The following is a 21,952-nucleotide window of genomic DNA, read 5'->3' on the forward strand; positions in this document are numbered from 1 at the left end:
CTATTATTTTGGGTATTTTTAGGAGGCCGTAAATAAAACATTTTTTCATCTGAAAACTATATTTTTCTAATGTCTTCACGAGAGCGGAATCTTCTTAATAGCAAATTACATATTTCCAGTCGTTTTTCTCTTACATTGGCAGTAAGTCTTTGACAGTAAACTCTTTTAAATACTTGGCAAGATGGCAATCTTCTTTAATGATTCTTCGAACTGATGTGCGGGAAATCCTAGTTTCTTTTGTGATTTTGCTTGCACTAACAGATTGGCCAGGTTGCAAATTTCCTAAAACAACTTTACTCTAGCAATATTTTCTTCATTTCTTGAGCTTCGCTTCCTTCCTCTTCCACTTTTATGTTCAATAGACCCATGGGTTTCCCTTAGATGTCTTAAGAATTTTAATATTGTTCCAATCTGACAATTTTTCTCAGGAAATGCCTTTACAATTTTTGTTGCACCATAATTACATTTTTCACGGTAATATTTAATTAATATTCTGTTCTCTTTGCTTTAAAGTGGCATTATGAACTGGCCAATTTACTTATTTAACTATAAATATCAAACAAATTCCATGGCAACCTAAGCAATCATGGCTTACTAAGTAAAATTGACATATTTGAGCGTTTGAGAAATTCTTAAGACATTTAACAAAAATTACTGCTAATTTGAGGCAAAAACGATGGAAAAGATGTAATTTAGTGTTAAGAGGGTTTCAATCTGGTGAACATATTAGAAAAGTACTCGAATAAGATTTCATAATTTAATTAAAAAATTATATTTTACAAATTCGGAATTTTTTTAAATGTTATGGCGAAGGCGTGTTCTGAACATTATTTAAATAAAAAAATGATATTTTACGAATCCGGTAATTTTGAAAAATTTCCTTTTTGTCGAAGTGTTCTGGATAGTTAACCTACCAAAAGAGCATATCAGTTTAATTTTAGCTAATACAGTTTTCATTTGCAACGAGCTCAAATGCACCGTTACATATTTTTTTTTATAAGTCCGACCCTGTACGTTATTTTTGCTTCCAAATTTGCAGTCATGTTGAGGATATATGAGGCTATTAGCCCTGAAAAAAGAAATTAAATCGCTAAAAAACCAAAAAAGTTATTTTCACACAGTGTATATTTTGTGAATAACTTTGTAAGAGCTTTGTGATTTGGTGTGCCTCTAAAGGTACGTATCCATACGTGGGTGCTACGTGCTCGATGTAGCTACTCAAATGGATACGGCATGCGCTCCCCTACATATAAACCGCAAACCGGTTGACACGAAGAGGGTGAGCGCCGAGCGGCGAGCACCGACGTATCCACTATGTGGAGCTGCTACACCGACCACGGAGCACTCTCGTAAGGATACGCACCTTAATAGCTTTAAAATTCCACCATGCACTTCATCAGATCCTGGTGATTTCTCATCTTTAATTCTATGGCTATAATTACGTCTTCGTTTGTTATTTCTGGGTCGTAAGAATTGTCTATTTCAGTCGGTCTTCTTGGTGTATCTTCGAACTTCGAATATTTCTTGCATATATTCTTTCCATCTTCTTGATTTATCTTCAAATGTAGTCAAATCTGGTCTTAGATGTCTACAATTATGACTGTATTGCGTTGTTTTCTGGTGTTATGTACCTCTGTAACCTTTTTGTGCATATGGAGATCGTCATGTTTGCGTTGTAGTGTTTAATTTCTACATCAGCCATGCTTCTTTTGCTCTTTTTATTTCCCTTAGTAAACTCTTATACCCGTATATACGTCCATTCTAGGGGAGAGCATTATCGCCCAGGCCCGACGAGGGTGTCCGCAGGGAGGTGTTCTGCCCCCGCTAATATGGAACCTTGTCATGGACGATTTGCTTGAGTCCCTGGAATTGAACGGCCATGAAACCCTGGGCTATGCAGACGACTTGGTAGTCCTTGTTCAGGGAAAATTCGAAAACATAGTAAGGGAACGCATGCAGCAGGCCCTTAATATTGTCACCAAATGGACTAAGGAAGAAGGGCTGAGAGTCAGTCCTTCCAAAACAGTCACAATTGCGTTCACCAGAAGAAGGAAGCTGGAGATCTTAGGGCCTCTGATCCTTAATGGTGAACAATTGAAGCTGTCTAAAGGGGTAAAGTATCTAGGGCTAGTGAGACCCATGATAACATATGCATTCTTGGTATGGTGGACAAAGTTGCAGCAAAGAACCGCTATAAACAAGATAAGCAGGATACAAAGACGTGCATGCTTGGGAATAATGGGAGCAATAAAAACAACACCGACGGCGACACTGGAAACCCTGTTAGACCTACCCCCTCTTGATATATTTATCAAAGGGGAAGCGAGGATGGGAGCATACAGGCTGCAAGGAAAACCAAAGGATAAATACGAGAACCTTGGGCATAATCAGATTTGGAACCAAGGTGGGGTAAGTATATCTGATACATACACTGACCACATGGTACCAAAATACACATTTAATAGGAACTTCGGAATAGAAATCAATGACCGAAGGAAGTGGAACAGCATCAGTAGCAAAATCAGGGGAACGATCTGTTATACGGACGGATCAAAAACCGATGAAGGCACTGGAGCCGGTATTTTTAGTGAAACAGAGAATGTAGGACTCAGTTTCTCACTAGGAACATACACAACTGTGTTTCAAGCGGAAATGTACGCAATTCTGCAGTGTGTCACAATGAACAACTTGAGGGCCTATGAAAATAGACGGATCAATATACTCACAGACAGCCAAGCATCACTGAAGGCACTAATGAGCCCGAAAGTGACGTCAAGGCTGGTATGGGAATGCCGGCAAGAACTGGAAGAACTGGCCGAAAGAAATAGTGTAACTCTATTCTGGGTGCCAGGACACACCGGGATAGACGGTAATGAGAAAGCAGATGAGCTGGCAAGGAACGGTTCATCAACTTCATATTTTGGCCCAGAACCTGCTCTAGGAGTACCTAAAACAATAATTACGGGACAAGTCAGGGAATGAGTCAAAAACAAACACAAAGAATACTGGGGGAACGTACCTGGTCAGCGACACGGGAGGCCCTTAATAAGGGAACCCTCAAAACGGAGAGATGAGGAACTAATAAAATTACATAGGAGTCAGCTCCGCACAATTACAGGTCTTCTCACGGGTCACTGTGCCCCGAAAGGACACCTGAATAGAATTGGGCTGTACGAAGGGAACCTTAACTGCAGACTGTGCAATAGGGGAACTGAAACAGCATATCATGTACTGTACGAGTGTGAGGCTTTGGATCACAAGAGGCAGGCTATTTATGGACAACCAAAATTAAGTCCAGCAGAATATGCCATCCAACCCATGCTAGGGATGTACAATTTGGTACGTGGAACCAAGCTTGTGGATTGGGTGACATAAAAGGTAGGATGGTTGGCACAATAAGCCCATGAGGCTGCAGTGCCATCGGAGACATATGTCAGACGACCTCCAAAAAAAAACTCTTATACAACTTTTTGTATTTATTGTTATTTCTACCTTTTAATTTCCTTCGCTCTTCCATTATCTGCAAAATCTTATTTGTCATCCATTCTTACTTTTTTTTTTGATTTAAGATATTCATGCGAAAGTATGGTAATAGATATCTTCATTTTATTCAACTGTGTTTCTATGCTGCTGTAGTGTCTTCAACTATTTGATAATGATATTAACTCTTTAATGCGTTATTTGCAGGTATTAACGTCATGAGAATCATAAACGAACCTACAGCCGCTGCTCTAGCTTATGGTCTGGACAAGAATCTCAAGGGAGAAAGAAACGTCTTGATTTTCGATTTAGGAGGTGGTACATTCGATGTTTCAATTTTAACAATAGACGAAGGATCTTTATTTGAAGTTAAATCTACTGCCGGAGACACTCATTTAGGTGGCGAAGATTTTGATAACAGGTTGGTCAATTATTTCGCGGATGAATTCAAGAGGAAGTATAAAAAGGACATGTCAAGAAACGCTCGTGCATTAAGACGATTAAGGACTGCTGCCGAAAGGTTGGTATCAAAGTAGTTATTTTATATACAATGTGTCGTCGGGTGTCTCAAATTGCTGTTTTGCATAATATACCGAAAACTAGAGAGACAAAAATTATTATACTCAAACGATTATTTGAGAAGAATACAATTTGCAGAATGATATAGGAAAATGTACTGGAAATCCAAATTTTTATTCTTCTTCTTCTTCTTTAATATCTTCTGTTAATATTTTGAATTTTGCATTGTTCGCGTATACTTATGTTGCTTTGTCTGTCTTTTAATGATATGCCCGCCATTGAATCTTAATACTTTTATTTCGATATTGTTGATTTGTTGTTTCGTCTTTCTTGTATCGATCCTTGTCTCCGCTCCATATGTTAGGATTGGTTGTATTGTTGTCTTGTATACTTTCATTTTGCTTTCCGTGGTCAGATATTTGTTCCTCCTTATGGTTTCTCGGAGGTTACCACTTACTCTTGCTGCTCTTGCTGTTTGCCTTGTGGTCTCTGTTCTTATATTTCAGCCACTAGTGATCGCTACTCCTAGGTAATTGAATTTTATTACTTGTTCTACAATTTTATCGTCTATTTCTAGTTTGCATCTACGGGGCTCTTTACTGATCACTATACATGTAGTTAGTTAATCCTTGTTGTTCATCTGCCATGTTCGCTTTTTCCTCGATTTTATCTTTTATGACTCAATTTTTATTCAAAGGTAATATTTAGTGATAAAGGATCCGCCTATCCAATGCAGGCATATTTAACCCACATATTGGAATGACTTAAATCCGCACTTAGTGCGGATCCTTAATGCAGGAGATCAGAAGGCAAGGAAGATTCAATTTTAATATTAGTTGTTTTCTCTAGCAATTTTTTTATACGCCACTGAAATCCTTCATAATATATCAATCAAAACTTTCAGTCAAAAATTTCCAATTCCAAAAAATTTTTTAATATAGGAAGCTACTGATAATTTGGTTGAACGATCGTTACTTTAACGAAAAAATAAGTCTTGACATCTTAACTACTTTTTCGCTATAACCTGCAAAATATACCAATCTATTAGACACCTTGTACCTATAATTTTTATTTCCGGATTGAATTCAACGATTTCCAGATTGAAAATCCAAACATCAAAACAAAAAAAATGTAAAATGTATGTAATTCTAATTAATACAATCAATTGTGGCTTAGTCCATATAATAGATATTTAATTTTATATTATAAAATATTAATGTTGTTCTGAAGCTATTTCCTTGTGGCATTTTTATGATTAATTATTTATATGGGAAATAAGCCACAATTAAAATGAAAAAAAAATAATTTTATTAACGTTTCGACGCCCAAATCGGGTGCCGTTGTCAAAATACAAAATATTACTGAGTAATATTAGTAATATTTTGTATTTTGACAACGGCACCCGATTTGGGCGTCGAAACGTTAATAAAATTATTTTTTTTCATTTTAATTGTGGCTTATTTCCCATATAAATAATTAATTATAAAATATTAATGCACTTTTTTACCACCCTTTCCATTTCCCCTGACCAATGTTTTTTATTTTCAATTATCGAAATAATGATCAATTCATGTCTTCGTCTAGATTTCTAGATTGTCTATCTTTTTCGCGGCCTGCTTTTACGTCTCTTCTCTATTGGTTTAAGAAAGAGCACTGGGCAAGATTTGAGAAATTAAAATGGGTCTTAAAAAATACAACAATACTTAGAAATAAGAGTGTTTGACCAGTGCATACTCCCAATTCTCACATACGCCTGCCAAACATGGACCTTGACCAAAGCAAATATGGATAAAATGGATAAAATAATGAAGACACAAAGAGCCATGGAGAGCGCAATGTTAGGAGTAAAATTAAAAGACAAAAAGCAAAACAACTGGATAAGAAATAAAACAAAAGTCAAAGACGCAGGACAACATATAGCCAGGCTAAAATGGAGTTTCGCAGATCACAACGGCAGACAAACTGATAATAGGTGGAATACCACAATATAACAATGGAGACCATGGACAGGAAAGAGAGCAAAAGGACCGCCCCAAATGAGATGGGGAGATGACGTTAGAAAAATAGGAGGAACACACTTAAAACAGAAAGCACAAAACAGAAGCGAATGAGGAAACTGGGGGAAGTCTTTGTTCAAAATTGGACGAATTTAAGGGCAAAATAAAACCTTCAAGCTTTTATTTGCCTGTATTGCTTGAAGGTTTTATTTTGCCCTTAAATTCGTCCAATTTTGAATAAAGGCTTCCCCCAGTTTCCTCATTCGCTTCTGTTTTGTGCTTTCTGTTTCAAGTGTGTTCCTCCTCTCTTTCTAACGTCATCTCCCCATCTCATCTGGGGTCATTTTTGATAGCTTTGTGTAATTCTTGATTCATATTCCTTATTTTTTCTTTACTTGTGTTTATACACTCTTTTATATTTTTTCTCTGTTTCATTAAAGTTTTGGTTTTATTGCTGCGTTTCTGTTCGTTCTTGATCTGTGGACAATGTTTCAAATGCATTCATTGAGAACATTTATCTATACATCTGAAGATAATATGTCTATATTCAAGTAAATATTTACTGTATTTGATATTTAATTGTTTTTTTAGAGCGAAACGCACTTTGAGCTCAAGTACAGAAGCCTCACTGGAAATCGATGCCCTCTTTGAAGGAGTAGACTTCTATTCCAAAATTTCCCGCGCCAGATTCGAAGAGTTGAATTCAGATCTCTTCAAAAGCACCCTTCAACCAGTGGAAAAAGCCCTTAACGACGCAAATATGTCTAAAAGTCAAATAAACGACGTAGTTCTCGTTGGGGGTTCAAACCGGATTCCAAAAATTTAATCTTTACTACAAAATTATTTCAACGCCAAAACTCTGAACCTTAGCATTAACCCAGATGAAGCAGTGGCGTATGAAGATTCAGGACGTGTTGTTAGTGGAAGTTACTCCGCTTTCCCTTGGGATAGAAACCGCAGGTGGTATTATGTAGAAGATAATTGATAGAAATTCCATAATACCATGCAAGCAGACGCAAACGTTCACTACGTATTCCGATAATCAGCCAGCAATTACTATTCAGCTAACTATGAGCTGAAAGAACCAACATAGGAGAAAAACTGGAAAAGAAGAAGAGCCAACAGAACAAGAAACCCAGAGGACAAAAGAATTACTAATGAACTGAATAGGGAAGTCAAAAAACAGTTAGACGATCACGGAATGGAAACTGGGACAAATATATCCAGCAAAATCAACTAAACCCAAATAAATCTGTGTTCTCAAAGCTATCTGACATATACTAAGAAAGGTAAAAAAACCAATCCCTCCTTTACATGGAGAAAATGGAATTGTGTACGCAGAAGAAGACAACGCGAAAGTAATGAAAAACACGCTAGAAAGAGGATGTATGGAAGACTATCATCCCGATGAAGATCTAGAATTCACAGAAGTCGAAAGCAAATGAAGAATTCTAAGAAAAAAAAGGGGCAACATAGGTATTACACACACTTCTCCTGAAGAGATCAGACAACTGATCAAACGTACTACGCCAAAAAAGCTCCAGGAGCGTACAATATTAAGAATAGAGCTCTGAAGAATCTGCCAGGAAAAGCAATAACACATAAAAAATGTAATAAACAACATCTTAAGATTAAGATTCTCCGCTTCATTAGGGTTTTGGACTGACTGCTCAGTTTCTCTTCGTTCTATATTTTGGACAATGTTTTTTTGGCCTTTTCGAATAGCTTGTATAATGCATTTATTGAGAACATTTATCTATATATCTGAAGATATGTTATGTCTATATTAAAGTAAATATTTAATTGTTTTTTAGGGCGAAACGCACTTTGAGCTCAAGTACAGAAGCTTCGTTGGAAATCGACGCCCTCTTTGAAGGAGTAGACTTCTATTCCAAAATTTCCCGCGCCAGATTCGAAGAGTTGAATTCAGATCTGTTCAAAAGCACCCTTCAACCGGTGGAAAAAGCCCTTAATGACGCAAACATGTCTAAAAGTCAAATAAACGACGTAGTCCTCGTTGGGGGTTCAACCAGAATTCCAAAAATCCAATCGCTACTACAAAATTATTTCAATGGAAAAACTCTGAACCTTAGCATTAACCCAGATGAAGCAGTGGCGTATGGAGCTGCTGTCCAAGCTGCCATCTTAAGTGGAGATACCAGTTCGAAGATTCAGGACGTGTTGTTAGTGGACGTTACACCGCTTTCCCTTGGGATAGAAACTGCAGGTGGGGTTATGTCGAAGATAATTGATAGAAATTCCAGGATACCATGCAAGCAGACGCAGACGTTTACCACTTATTCTGATAATCAACCAGCAGTTACTATTCAGGTGTTTGAAGGAGAAAGAGCTATGACGAAGGATAATAATTTATTAGGTAAAAATATATTTCCTCTTCTTCTTAAAGTGCCTATCCGTTTCGGACGTTGGCGATCATCATGGCTATCTTGACTGGTTTACCCCAGCGCGAAACAGTTCAGTGGTAGTCGTGTTATACCACTTTCGTAAATTTTGAAGCCAGGAAATGTATCTTCTTCCCGGTCCTCTTTTACCATTTACCTTCCCTTGGAGAATCAGTTGGAGAAGGCCGTAACGTTCTAGATATCTCATTACATGTCCCAGATATTCTTATTTCTTAGTTTTGATGGCCATGAGAATTTCATACTCTTTCCCCATTCTACGCAGGACGTCCAAATTAGTAATTCGGTCAACCCAGGATGCGCCTATAACACCACATTTCGAAGCTTCGAGTCGTTTCATAGATGCAACAGTTAGTGTCCACGCTTCCATTCCGTAGAGCAGAACTGTGAATACGTAGCATTTCAACAGACGGTATTTTGTTTTTAATGATATGTCTCAACTGTTGAAAATGGGTCTCATTCTAACGAATGCTGTTTTTGCTTTTATTATTCGCTGTTTAATTTCTGTTGAGTGGTCCCATTGGCTATTTAAATAGGTGCCCAGATATGTATATTGCTCAACTCTTTCGATATTCTGTTGGTTGATTGTAAGTTGATCGTTTAGTATTGGTTTTTTACTAATTGTCATAAATTTGGTCTCCTTATTTATATTAAGAGCATCTGTTGCTGACTTCTGTTTTGCGATTTGTTAATATCTGTAAATAATTCAGATTATCTGCAAATACTATGGTGTCATATGCATATCTAATGTTATTCAACCCTTCACCGTTTATTAATATTCCTTTCGCACAACCCTCCAAAGCTCTTTTAAATACCCATTGAGAACAAATATTGAATAGCAATGGAGAGATAAAATACAGCCCTGTCGTAATCCTCGTTTTATTGCAATTTTATCGGTTAACTGGTCTTCTATTTTGATTTTGGTCGTTTGATTGTAATAAATGTTTCTGATAATTCAATTTTCAATTCTGATATTTTTCTCATAAAAATATATTTCCGGTTTGATCTAATTATTAAGCAAAATTTATAAATTTCCCTAACATTTGCTGAAATCTACATTTTTCTTCTATTTTATCTGTTTTATTAAGCATTGTTTTTTTGAACTGATATTTCGTGTGATAGGCAACTCACATTACTAAGTTAAGTATCCTGATTCTGGATACTATGTACATACTACATAATATATCAAATACATATAATATATGCACAGTTCTATTTTTTATTACAACATTTACTGTAATTTTTTCGTATTTTTATTTATTACTGTAAAATAATTTACTAAAGGTGTCTCAATTGATTTTTAACTGATGTAAGTATGACCGGTAAAGGAAGATAGCTCGCCGATATCATGCAGAGGAGAAGGGTTGGTGTACTATGTGTGCAAGAAACTTGAGCATTTGAATAATCTACTTGCATGTTGTGTTGTTCATAAACACAACAAATCAAAATCAAAAAATAAAAAAAAAACAAAAAAATCAAGAAACCTTACTTACTAGAAAGAAGTTCAAAGATCAAAATCTATAAATCCATCGTCACACCTGTAATAACATATGGATCCAAAACGCTGACCATGATCAAAGCAAACCAAGAAAAGCTCAGACGTTTTGAAAGGAAAAATACTTAGAAAAATTTTCGGGTCTCACCACGACAACACCACAAACCAGTATAGGATCAGAATGACGCCGATATTGTCCAAGAAATTATATCACAACGACTAAGATGAGCAGGCCACGTACACAGACTTCATAACGAGAGACTTATAAGACTGGTATGGGAGGAGATTCCTACAGACGAAAGACCACTCGGACATCCTAGAATACGATGGAGAGATAACATCCAAGCAGATCTCCGAAAAATGAACATTACATTTGACCCTAGGTTGATGGAAGACCCAGCCAAATTGGAAAAAGTTGTACAATCAGCCAAAACCCACCCAGGGATGTAGCGCTACGTGATAATGATGTTGTGTTGTTGATTTTCTTCTTCACCAGTGCACTACCTATGTATTGATTCGATGGAGGTATTATCACATACACCTTCTATGTCTAAAAATGCAACAAGGGCGACTTCTTTATGGTGTGAATTCCTTTCAAGTCCCCACTTCAGACTGTGCAGGGTGGCTTTACCTGATTTCTCTGCTTGATACACCCGTTGTCGCAGGTGCAGTGGGTTTTCATTAAGATTGTTTTTCTTGATCTATTCATTCAAGATTTTTCCCATGGTTTTCAACATGAATAAAGTCAGTCTTATAAAACTGTATGATTTTGCTAAGCTGTAATCTTTTTTCTGGTTTGGGAATAAACGAACGACACCCATAAATGCTTTCATCACTATATGCTATACGACTCAAATCATATGCCTATTAAGCCTATAGTACACTTGCTAATATTCTAACAGTATATTAACTGTGTTATTATTCTTGTATCTGAAGAAGAATAATACAAGGATGGACAGCATACGGAGCTCTTAGGAACGTTTCTAAGAGTGACATTCCAACTAATATGAAGAAAAAAGTTTTCGACCAATGCGTGCTACCGGTGATGACCTATGGTGCAGAAAGATTATCGCTCACAAAGAAAAACGCACAAAAACTAAGAGTAGAGCAGAGAAGAATGGAACGATCAATGATAGGGACCACTCTGCGAGACAGGATTAGAAACGAAGATCTACGAGCTAAGACCAAAGTCATAGACGTCATTGAAAGAAGCTGTAACTTAAAATGCAAATGGGCTGGACACGTTGCCAGAATGAAGGACGGAAAATGGATTCGCAAACTAGTTGAATGGAGACCAACAGCCGATAATCGTAGCAGAGAAAGACCACCAACACGATGGCAAAACGACTTACGAAAGACAACAAAAAACTGGATACAGCAAGCACAAGATAGAACACTTTGGAGACAAACAGGGGAGGCCTATGTCCAGCAGTGGATTGAGAGAGGCTGATGATGATATTAACTGTGTGTAGGTAGGTCGTCTATAAATGTGGCTTACTCTCCTTTACTTACTAACCACCATCAAATCTAAGTTACAATACCTCGGACACATTATGCGAAATAAATATGTCTTCCTACAAGCCATCCTACAAGGAAGGATATTTGGAAAGCGAGGTCCAAGAAGAAGAGGAACATCCTGGTTAAAGAACCTCAGAAGAGAACCTCCTGGTTCAACGCAATATATATGCAGTTCTTCCGCGTTGCTGCTGATAAGATGAAGATTGTCATGTTGATCGCCAACATTTGTCACGGATAGGCATATCAAGAAGAAGTCTCCTTTGCAGTACGTCATAAATAAAAAATGGCTTGTAGTTTTTAAAAGAGTCGACGCTGTTCTTGGATCTGTAGAAGATCTTTTCTTGGATTACTTTTTGTGAATGCTATTTTAAATAAGGTCATATTTTTATTTTAGGTACATTTGATTTGACTGGAATCCCACCAGCACCACGTGGTGTACCAAAAATCGACGTCACGTTTGATTTAGACGCCAATGGCATTCTAAACGTGTCGGCCTTAGAGAGTAGTACTGGCAAGTCGAAAAAAATAACCATCACAAACGATAAAGGAAGATTGTCCCAAAAAGATATAGAACGCATGCTGCGCGAAGCAGAAGAATATAAAGACGAAGACGATCGCCAACGGGAAAGGATAGCGTCGCGTAATTCGTTGGAAAGTTACGTTTATAACGTAAAACAAGCAATAGATGATGCAGGAAATAAACTAAGTAGCGAGGACAAAAGAAAAGCACAAAATGAATGCGAAAATTGTATGAGGTGAGTATATATAGCATTTAACCCGTTTACTCGCGATGGCATGGATATATGTGCCAGACTACGTTTTCAGACTGCATGTGACACAGATCCGTGACACTGTTGCACATGCACATATTGTCGCTTTAATTGCCAGTAGGAATTGAGCCCTAAAACAGTTCAAGGTAGACGTACGTTGACGATTGACGAGCGTGTAGCGTACATATCAGGATTTCCAACAAGTTTGTTCGTTTCCTATTTTGTTTTTCGTAGGTAGATTAACCCTGGAAGATCACACCTATTTTTTTTTAACAGAATCCACACACATGGGTATCAGATACCCAATGATTTTTTGTAAAAAAGTAAACATTTTATGATTTCCAGAGACTGTCTAATCACTATAGAATACACAAGAAGGATTAAATCATTAATTTTATTTTCTCTCTGTTAAATTGTAGTAATACAAAAGAAAAAATATATAAATATAATTAAAAAATATTTTCTAAAAAACCAGAAACATAATTCAAAATATTTAAACTTAGTTTAACAATAAAATGGTCTTTCTAACTAAAAGGTAACACCTTTTGATTATAGAGCTCATTCATTCTTAGCCAGATATTTCAATTTCACTCATTTTGGTGACTACATTCATAACACAGTTTAGCTCTATGCTCCATGCAGAATGCTTTGTGGCTAGCCCCGCATGCATATTTTTGTGTTTTATCTCTTCCTTTGCAGATATAACACCTAGTTGCTTTACTAAACTTGTGGGATGTTGTGTTGGTAGATCTTTAACTTGAAGGCACGCTTAATCGCAAACCTCACACATGGGTGCTACATACCCTAGCCTGTATTCAATAGATTTGCGTGATTGGAAATATTGCTCAAATGAGACCGCAACTACACACATGTCTGAATGACTACAGACTGAATTTACATGAAGCGGCATTACCATTGAAATGCGATTGAGCATGCTATTCAGTTAAGTGTCTCGATGGGTATCTCACACCCAAGTATGAGCTTCCAGGGTTAATACGGATTGTGTGAAATAACATTTTTACCCACTTGGGGTACTTTTTGTGTCTCTGTTAAAATCGACATTTTTGTTTTCCAGAGGTTTTGGCCACATCTCACCACGCTGGTCAGATGGATTATTTTTTTTACATATATCTGTTTACTTGCCAACTGTTTTAAAATTAAGATAGATTGTTTTTGTAGATGGTTGGACAACAATTTTACTGCCGAGAAAGATGAATATGACTATAAACTAAAAGAAGTGACCCGAGTTTGTGGACCCATAATGACGAAATTACATCGCGGGGGACAAAACGGCCATTCTAATAATAATTCTTCAGGCGGAGATCAAGACGGCCCTACGATTGAAGAGGTTGATTAAGCAATTAGCTAATATTAGAGTTTTTATGTTGCAAAACAATATTCCGTAGACTGTGCTTCCTACAGTAATTCCACACAAAAAATTAATAGTGCTGTTACACTCATTAGAATAAAATGCAATCAAAATGTATTTATTTAAGATTACTTATAAATAAATAAAAGTGTAGAACATAATTCATATTTTTTATAATTAAACATTGTTTATTTTTCAAATCATATTGGGAGATAAAGTACAATAGACCGATCAAATAAAATTTCAATACATGTAAATCAAAATGTAATTCCGTACAGGTTGGAATATATTTTTTATCAAAGTTTAGGCTAAAACAAAAGATATTTTCAAGAAAGTATATGATTCATATGAAGAGATCATTGTTCAAATAATTAAAAATGGTTACTTTTTTTTAGTGGTGCGTTAATTCATATTAAGCTTTTTACAATTTATTTCTGCAAAGCTGAAAAAACAATCTTTTATATAAGACGTATTAAATTAAATTTGACCCTTAGTTTATTTAAATAATTGTAACTAAAAATTGAAAAATAAGTTTCCAAAAAACATTATTTGCATTATAAATAAGCACTGTCAATAATTTTGTTTTGCATAGAAAGTTGGGCTATCGTATCAGTATAAAGTGAAAAAAAAAGGGTTGATAAATATTAAGTAGTTTATTAGATATTTAATTTGTTTATCAAAAATTACCATTTTTTCAATTGCAAAAACGCGGTTGTTGTCGATAGAGTATACAAGTTTTTAAGGTCTCATTTTTTTACTTTTATGTATATTTTTGATAAATGTATTGCCAAATCAAAATTTCATTTACACACTCCTCAAAAATGGCGTTTGACAATTGGTGTAATTTGTTTAAAACTTGTTTTTTTAATAACATCGCCGGGATTAAAAATTTTGAAATTATTTTTCGATATCCATGTTTCTGGTAGTTTTTGACACATTAACAAAAGAAAAAAAAATTTTCTAGAACCATTTTTTGCCGAGATAGCTTTTATAAGTTTAAAAATTCATACTTTGTTTATTTCTCAATATTAACATTTAAAAGTGCGTGAGTACATCTATTAACCCTAATACTTAACAATGTCATTGATACACATAATAAAAATTGTAGAATATTTTGAAAAATAATGATTTTCATAGCACCTTAAATGAAAACTTTTTGCCTGAAAATTGGCGGAGGAGTAGTTTGCGATATCTCCATTAATAATGGACCAATTTCAATGTTTTTTTTTAATTTGGGGTAGCATATAAAAATAATAACATCTGCGTACCTTTTTTGCAATAAATATTTATTAATTTGTTATAAACAATATTTAAAAAAATTTTTCTCTAATATTGTGATAAATAAAAGTTGGCACTAAAGATAACCACAAAACAGTATTAAAACAAATTTTTATTTTAAAAATCCAACAAAATAGTAAAATTTTGTTAAAGTAACATAAAAACTTTTTTCTTTGGACAAATCATTGGCAAAATTTTGCCAAGTAATGTGAATAAAAGAAAATATATAAAAAATTACCTCTATTATAAATCTATTATGTATGTAAGTGAATAAAAATTAACAAAATATACACAATTTTTACTGTACTACATGTTATATACAGATTGTAAAATTAAATGTAAAATACATAATATTATATATATTTTAATATTATACAAAGAAAAAAGTCCTTAACAAATTTTTAATGCTAATTCAGTATTATTTTGTTAATTTTTTTATAAAAAATGTTTTGTGTCAATTTTTATTTATTGCACGTAGAGAAAAAAATTTGAAAAAAAATTGTTTATAACAAATTGAAGAATATTTATTGTAAAAAGTGTCATTTAGATGTTATTATTTTTATATGCTACCCTAAACTAAAAAAAACCTTTGAATTTAATCCATTATTAACGAGTATATATTGCAAAGTACTACTGCACCACTCTTCATGCAAAAAGTTTTCATTTAAGGTCGCTACGAAAAACATTATTTTTTAAAATACACAAAAATTTTAACTCTATGTATAAATGACATTGTTGAGTAGTAGGGTTGATAGATGTACTCACGCACTTTTAAACGTTAATATTGATGAATAAACAAAATATGAATTTTTAAACTTGGAAAAGCTATCTCGGCAAAAAATGGATCTAGAAATTTTTTTTCTTTTGTAAGTTTGTAAAAAACTAATAGAAACACGAATATCAAAACATAATTTCAAAATTTTTAATTCCGGCAATGTTATTAAAAAAAAAACAAATTTTAAACAAATTACAGCAATTTTCAGAGGGGTGTTAAATTCAAATTTTGATTTGTCACTACATCTGTCGAAAATGTACATAAAAGCAAAAAAATAAGACCTTAAAAACTTGTATACCTACTCTATTGGCAACAACCGCGTTTTTGCAATTCAAAAAATGGTATTTTTTTTATAAACAAATTAAATATCTCATAAACTACTTAATATTTATTAACCAATTTTTTTCGGTATATACTGGGTACCATAGCGCAACTTTTTCTGCAAAACAAAATGTTTTATAGTGTTTTTTTATCATGCAAATAATATTTTTTTGGAAATTTGTTTTTTAATTTTGATTTACAATTATTTAAATAAATTAAGGGTCACATTTAATTCAGTAAGTCTTATATGTATAAAAGATTGTTTCTTCAGATTTGCAGAAAAAAATTGTAATAATCTTAATAAAAACATGAATTACCACAGCAGTTAAAAAAGTAAATTTTGTGCAAAAATTACCCATTTTTAATTATGTATTTAAACAGTGATTCCCTCACATATTGTAAATCATATACTTTCTTGAAAATATCTTTTGTTTTGACCTAAAGTTTGATAAAAAATTATTCCAACCTGTACGGAATTACATTTTGATTTGATTTTATTTTATTTTATTGGTCTTCAAGTACAGGGCAAAAGATCAGTAGGAAGACGCCGGAACGAAGTCGTGGCTGAAAGACCTGAGAAGATGGTGTGACTGCTCATCCGCAGAAATTTTTCGTGCAGCAGTTTCCAAAGATACAAGGTATTTCCAAAGAAAATATAAATGTGAAGCAACATCAACAGGAAGACCGACTTATTGGCCAACATATAGAAACAAGATACCGGACTTAATCGATTTTCTTGTTATTAAAAATATTTCGTCTAATAATATAGCTATTTATGATGGTTGAGATATAAATCCATAACTACCTGGACCGAGCCTAAAAATATAAATGAATTTGAAGAACATTATATCAAAAGCATTCTCGAAAGCGATAGGAATACAGACCTAAATGTTAACACCCTTAATGACATTATAATAGAAGCTATAGATAAGAGAGCCAGAAGATACACTGCCAAAAGACATCACATAACAACAGAATAAGCCCCCAATCACAAGCATTAATGGAAGAGCGCAGAAAAATGCAAAGTAATCGAAATACAGAACACCATGAACTTGGAGAGATAAGTAAAAGAATACAAAAATCTATTAGGACGGATAACCGAAAATATAAAAACGAACAAATTCAACAAACAATTGAAGATAACAAGAGCCTCAAAGTTCTAAGAAGACAATTAACAAATGGCAAAAAATAAATAACGAAATTAAAGGATAGAGATGGAAATATCATCATCAACAGAGATGAATTATTAAAGGTAGTAGAAGACTTCTATACAGAACTATACAACAGCCAACAAAACCATGATGAGCCACTAGAAGATTCAGGAAAAAGGTTAGTCAACCAAGGATCGGAATTGATGCCTGATATATCAACAGACGAAATCAGGAACGCAGTGAGAAAAATGAAAAGAAATAAAGCTCCGGGAGAAGACAATATCGTTATAGAAGCCGTAAAAATTGGAGGAGACAGACTTTTAAACAACATAAAGTTCAACTTATGTCTGCACTAAAGTGAAACAACTACAAGATGGAACAGTGGACTTACCATCTTATTACACAAAAAGGGCGATCCAACAGATCTCGAGAATTACCGGCCCATAAGCCTATTAGACCACCTCTACAAGTTATTCACAAAAATAATAACAAATAGACTGGTAACAAAATTGGATTTTTACCAACCTAGAGAATAGGCGGAACAGGCAGTACACTGCATAAAAGGAATTATAGAAAAATCTATCGAATACAACCGACCATTGGTCCTGGCTTTCGTAGACTTTCGCAAAGCATTTGATATGATAGAAATTATCAGCATAACGATAGAGCATTAGAGAAAAGTCGTATAGATTATCGCTACTCCAAACTGATAGCGAACATATACAATAATGCAACCATGACCGTCCGACTACACAAAGATACCAAATCTATAAAAATTAAAAGAGGAATTAGACAGGGAGACACGTTATCTCCCAAACTCTTTACGGCAGTACTTGAACATGCTTTCAAAAAATTGGAGTGGGACGCCAAAGGAATAAATGTCGACGGTGAAAGGCTCTCCCATCTACGATTCGCAGACGACATAGTTCTTATAACAGACAACTTAAAAGAGATTAGAACTATGCTTACTGAATTAGATGTCGCCTGTAAAATTTTGGAAAGACACAATACATGACAAACCTGGTAACAAGCGAAAATCCAAAAGTCGACGTCAACGAAATAGCATTGGTCTATAAATATAAATACTTAGGGCATCAAATCCAAATTTCCAGGGACAATCAAACTGCTGATTTACAAAGAAGGATCACCTTAGCATGGGCCGCATATGGAGCTCTATCAGACATCTTCAAGAGCAACTTGCCAAATTATTTGAAAATGAAGACGTTCAACCAATGTGTGCTTCCAATCATGACTTCCGGCGCCGAAACCCAGGTCACAGCAACGAAACTTAGAGTGGCCTAAAGAAGAATGGAACGGCCACTACTTGGACTGACTCTCAGAGACAGGGTCAGAAACGAAGAAATCAGAAGAAGGACAGGCGTCACAGATGTCATAGAGCGAGTAGCATGGCTGAAGTGGAATTGGGCGGGCCATGTATCCAGAATGAAGGACGGGAGGCGAACCCAAAAAATTACAGTGTGGAGACCAAGAGAAGACAGAAGAAGTAGAGGTAGACCACCTACACGATGGACAGACGACGTCAAAAGGATTGCTGGGAATTGGTTGCAGAAAGCCCAAGATCGACTAAACTGGAAGAAATTAGGGGACGCCTATGTTCAACTTTGGATGCAGAAGGCTGGATGATAATGATGATGATGATGATGATGATGATGATGATGATGATGATGATGATGATGATTATGATGATGAAATTGAAATTCAAATCATTCACCCATAATAATACTGTTGTCAGTGACACGATCATTAGGAAGAAGTGTAATGCAATACTAACAAATAAACTAACAGACTGGAAAAGCCTTAGATCAATCCTTAAAGAAAGAATTGAAGTAGTAGCATTATTAAAAAAACCTGAACAAATTGATGGTATCAGTACCAAATAAGTAATGGAAATAAAATACCTTGGAATTTCACTGTCCACCTATGGAGACCTAGACAAAGAAGGCGATTAAGTATAAAAAGCAAATAGACTGGCAGGATGCCTTAATAATACCATATGGCTAAACCAACATGTTCACACTGAGATGAAGTCAAGAATATATAAAGCCAGTGTAAGACCAGTACTGACATATGCATCAGAAACAAAACCCGATACAGCCACAGCACAAAGATTACTGGAAACGGCAGAGATGAGAGTACTGAGAAGAATTGTAGGAAATACCTTGAGAAGTAGAAAAAGAGGGAAAAACAGATGAAAATGTAACGTACGTTGTATAAACGAATGGATACTAAATAGAAAAAAATAATGGAATAACCACTAAGCGGAATAGGGGAGAAACGTGTGGTCAAAATAGCAAGAGATAAATCATCAATCCATAGAAGTATCGGCCGACCGAGCAAAAGATGAAGTGACAACCTACCATAGACGTATCAATCCGCCAATGAACAAGCAGAATTGCTTATAAAGGGGAAGAAGAAGAAGAAGCAGAACAAAACCAAGGGAGGAAGGCAGGTCCAAATATTAAAAGCGGGATAGGAGAAGATAAAAGATATGGCAGAAAGGTGCAGTCCGCAGGGTAGGAAAGCAAACAGGTGCCTCTATTGGTGAACGCAGAGGATTGAAGAAATAAGAAGAGGCTACATCGAGCTAAGAAGAATAGTCATGAGAGATAGAGAGAGGAACCGAGCGATGGAAGAGGAGGAATAAAGTTTAAAAACCTTGAAGAAAGCTGACGCGAGAAACAAATGGAGAAAAAAGATGTTTGAAAGAACTTTGCGAAAATCTTGAAACGATATCTGAGAACACGCCTATTGAATAAATACCAGGAATAGGGACAGCAGGCTTCTTGAAGATCGAGGAGGGCCAGTGGAGACACCATTGGAGAAGATACAATGGGTCTGAATGGGTACAGGATATTATGAACAACCTGCAGTATGTAACTATAAAAATATACTTAAGACATTTAGAAAGGACACACATTTTAAGAATATATTCTCAATACTTAAGAACATTTCACATTTACTTCTTCGTTTAAACAACAACAAAATCGGCAATAAAGACTTGCTTTAAAGCAAAATTTTAATCAAAACGTTTGCAGTAGTTTTTAGTTATGTTATTATTTCTTCTATGTAACGGATTTAATAATTTCAAATAGATTTGAAAGTTTAACTTTCTTGTATTGAATAACAATTTGAATGATTAGTTTGTCCCCGGTCTCAATTTGAACATATTTTATTCTTCGGTACAAATTATTATTTTTGATTTTTCTTATATTCGAAATATGTATGTTTTAAAATTTTTATATATTTTTATGGATTTTTAGGTCATGCAGATCATTGTATAAAGAATCATTTGTTTATGATGTTCGCAAGTACTTACCTGTCTTTTGTCAGGTTGTAGCTTAGCCCTAATTTTCTTCGATATATTGGACTTCCTCTTTCCCTTTTTTATCTTTCTTTTTGTTGGCTTTTCACACATTTTTAACCCCACAACACAAAAAGTCTACACCAATACAATATTATTAAATTTTACCAATTTCAATTACTTATCATTGAATAACATTGAGTTAAAGTAACATTATCCATAGAATGTAAACGCCCATCAATACAAAAAACCAGATGGAATGGGAGTTTTATTTTTATCAATTAATAAAGATGTATATTTATCTCTAATTGAAAGGTTTGTAGAAAACTATATTCTGCATAATAGATAGAATAAATAAATAATTAAAAAAAACTATGTTAGGTAACAATAAATTATAAATAATTACACTTATACTTATAAAAAAAGAACTTTTTATAATAAAACGTTTTCATTATTTATAGGACCCAGACCCAATATAAAATTATAAACTATTTTGTTGTTTGAATTTCTGTCATAAAAGAATTTTGAAATCGACTATTTTAGAGGCATACTTTCTCTAGCGGATATAAACTCATATAAACCAAAGAAAATAATATGAACTTTAAGGGCCTGTTGTTCGAACGCTAATCAAGAAGTTGATTATAATCAAGTCCCCTTAACAATCATCAAATCGCAAAATCCGTTCTTCGTACGCCAATCAGTTGATTGTAATCAATTATGATAATTATCATTATGATAACTAACACAATTTATTGATTAATTAATTAATAATTACTAATTAATATAACAATTATTAACATAATTGATTAACTAATCAATTAATCTCATAATTGTAATCAATTATGTTTTCAGCAACCCAATCAAATTTGACATTGACAGTTGGTGACAGTAATTAAATATTTGATAATGATCAATTAATTCCATTTTTGATTAGCGTTCGAACAACCGGCCCTTAGGGCCGGTTGTTCGAACGCTAATCAACAATGATCATTATTAAATATTTAATTACTGTCACCAAAACTGTCAATGTCAACTTTGTTTGGGTTGCTGAAAACATAATTAATTACAATTATGAGATTTATTATTAATTATGTTAATAATTATTGTTATATTAATTGATTATAGTCTCAGAATTGTAATTAATTATGTTTTAACAATTGACATTGACAGTAATTAATTATTTGATAATGATCATTGTTGATTAGCGTTCGAACAACCGGCCCTTAGTATATTAACTTTTAATTATTTATTTAACAAATTAAAAAAAGATACGCAACAGCCGGGTTTCGAACTCAGGACCTCTCCATCTGCAGTCTAATGCTCTACCACTAATCCACCATCAATTTGTAATTATCGATTTGTTGACGTACTTTAAATAAAATGGAATCTAAATGTCATTGCATTAGTCACATAGCAAAACTGGAACGAACATGTAAATTGAATGGAACCAGATATATTAGCGAACAGCTGTAAAAATAACAAGCCGTATAGCAGAAGACCCGTTGGAAGGCCGCCGCAAAGGTGGAAAGACAATGTT

At 34.5% G+C, this 21,952-nt stretch overlaps 2 protein-coding genes across 4 annotated transcripts in view; one reads left to right on the top strand and one right to left on the bottom strand.

Moving 5' to 3' along the window:
• Positions 1–13,729, top strand: part of LOC114344036 (heat shock protein 68-like) — a 31,816-nt gene extending 18,087 nt beyond the window's left edge. Inside the window, exons 2-5 of the mRNA XM_028294885.2 lie at positions 3,688–4,000; positions 7,811–8,373; positions 11,824–12,184; positions 13,379–13,729. Of these exons, the coding sequence (XP_028150686.1) occupies positions 3,688–4,000; positions 7,811–8,373; positions 11,824–12,184; positions 13,379–13,556 (1,415 nt within the window). The 3' untranslated portion in view covers positions 13,557–13,729. The remainder of the gene's footprint in view (positions 1–3,687; positions 4,001–7,810; positions 8,374–11,823; positions 12,185–13,378) is intronic.
• LOC114336287 (tight junction protein ZO-2) overlaps positions 1–20,547 on the bottom strand; it is a 390,572-nt gene extending 370,025 nt beyond the window's left edge. For all 3 annotated transcript variants that reach the window (XM_050657746.1, XM_050657749.1, XM_050657748.1), the window contains exon 1: positions 20,431–20,547. In XM_050657746.1, coding sequence (XP_050513703.1) covers positions 20,431–20,529 — 99 coding nt within the window. In that variant the 5' untranslated portion in view covers positions 20,530–20,547. The remainder of the gene's footprint in view (positions 1–20,430) is intronic.
• Positions 20,548–21,952: the final 1,405 nt, after the last annotated feature.

This window comes from Diabrotica virgifera, chromosome 8, assembly GCF_917563875.1.
Source record: "Diabrotica virgifera virgifera chromosome 8, PGI_DIABVI_V3a".
In the NCBI taxonomy this organism is placed as follows: domain Eukaryota; kingdom Metazoa; phylum Arthropoda; class Insecta; order Coleoptera; family Chrysomelidae; genus Diabrotica; species Diabrotica virgifera.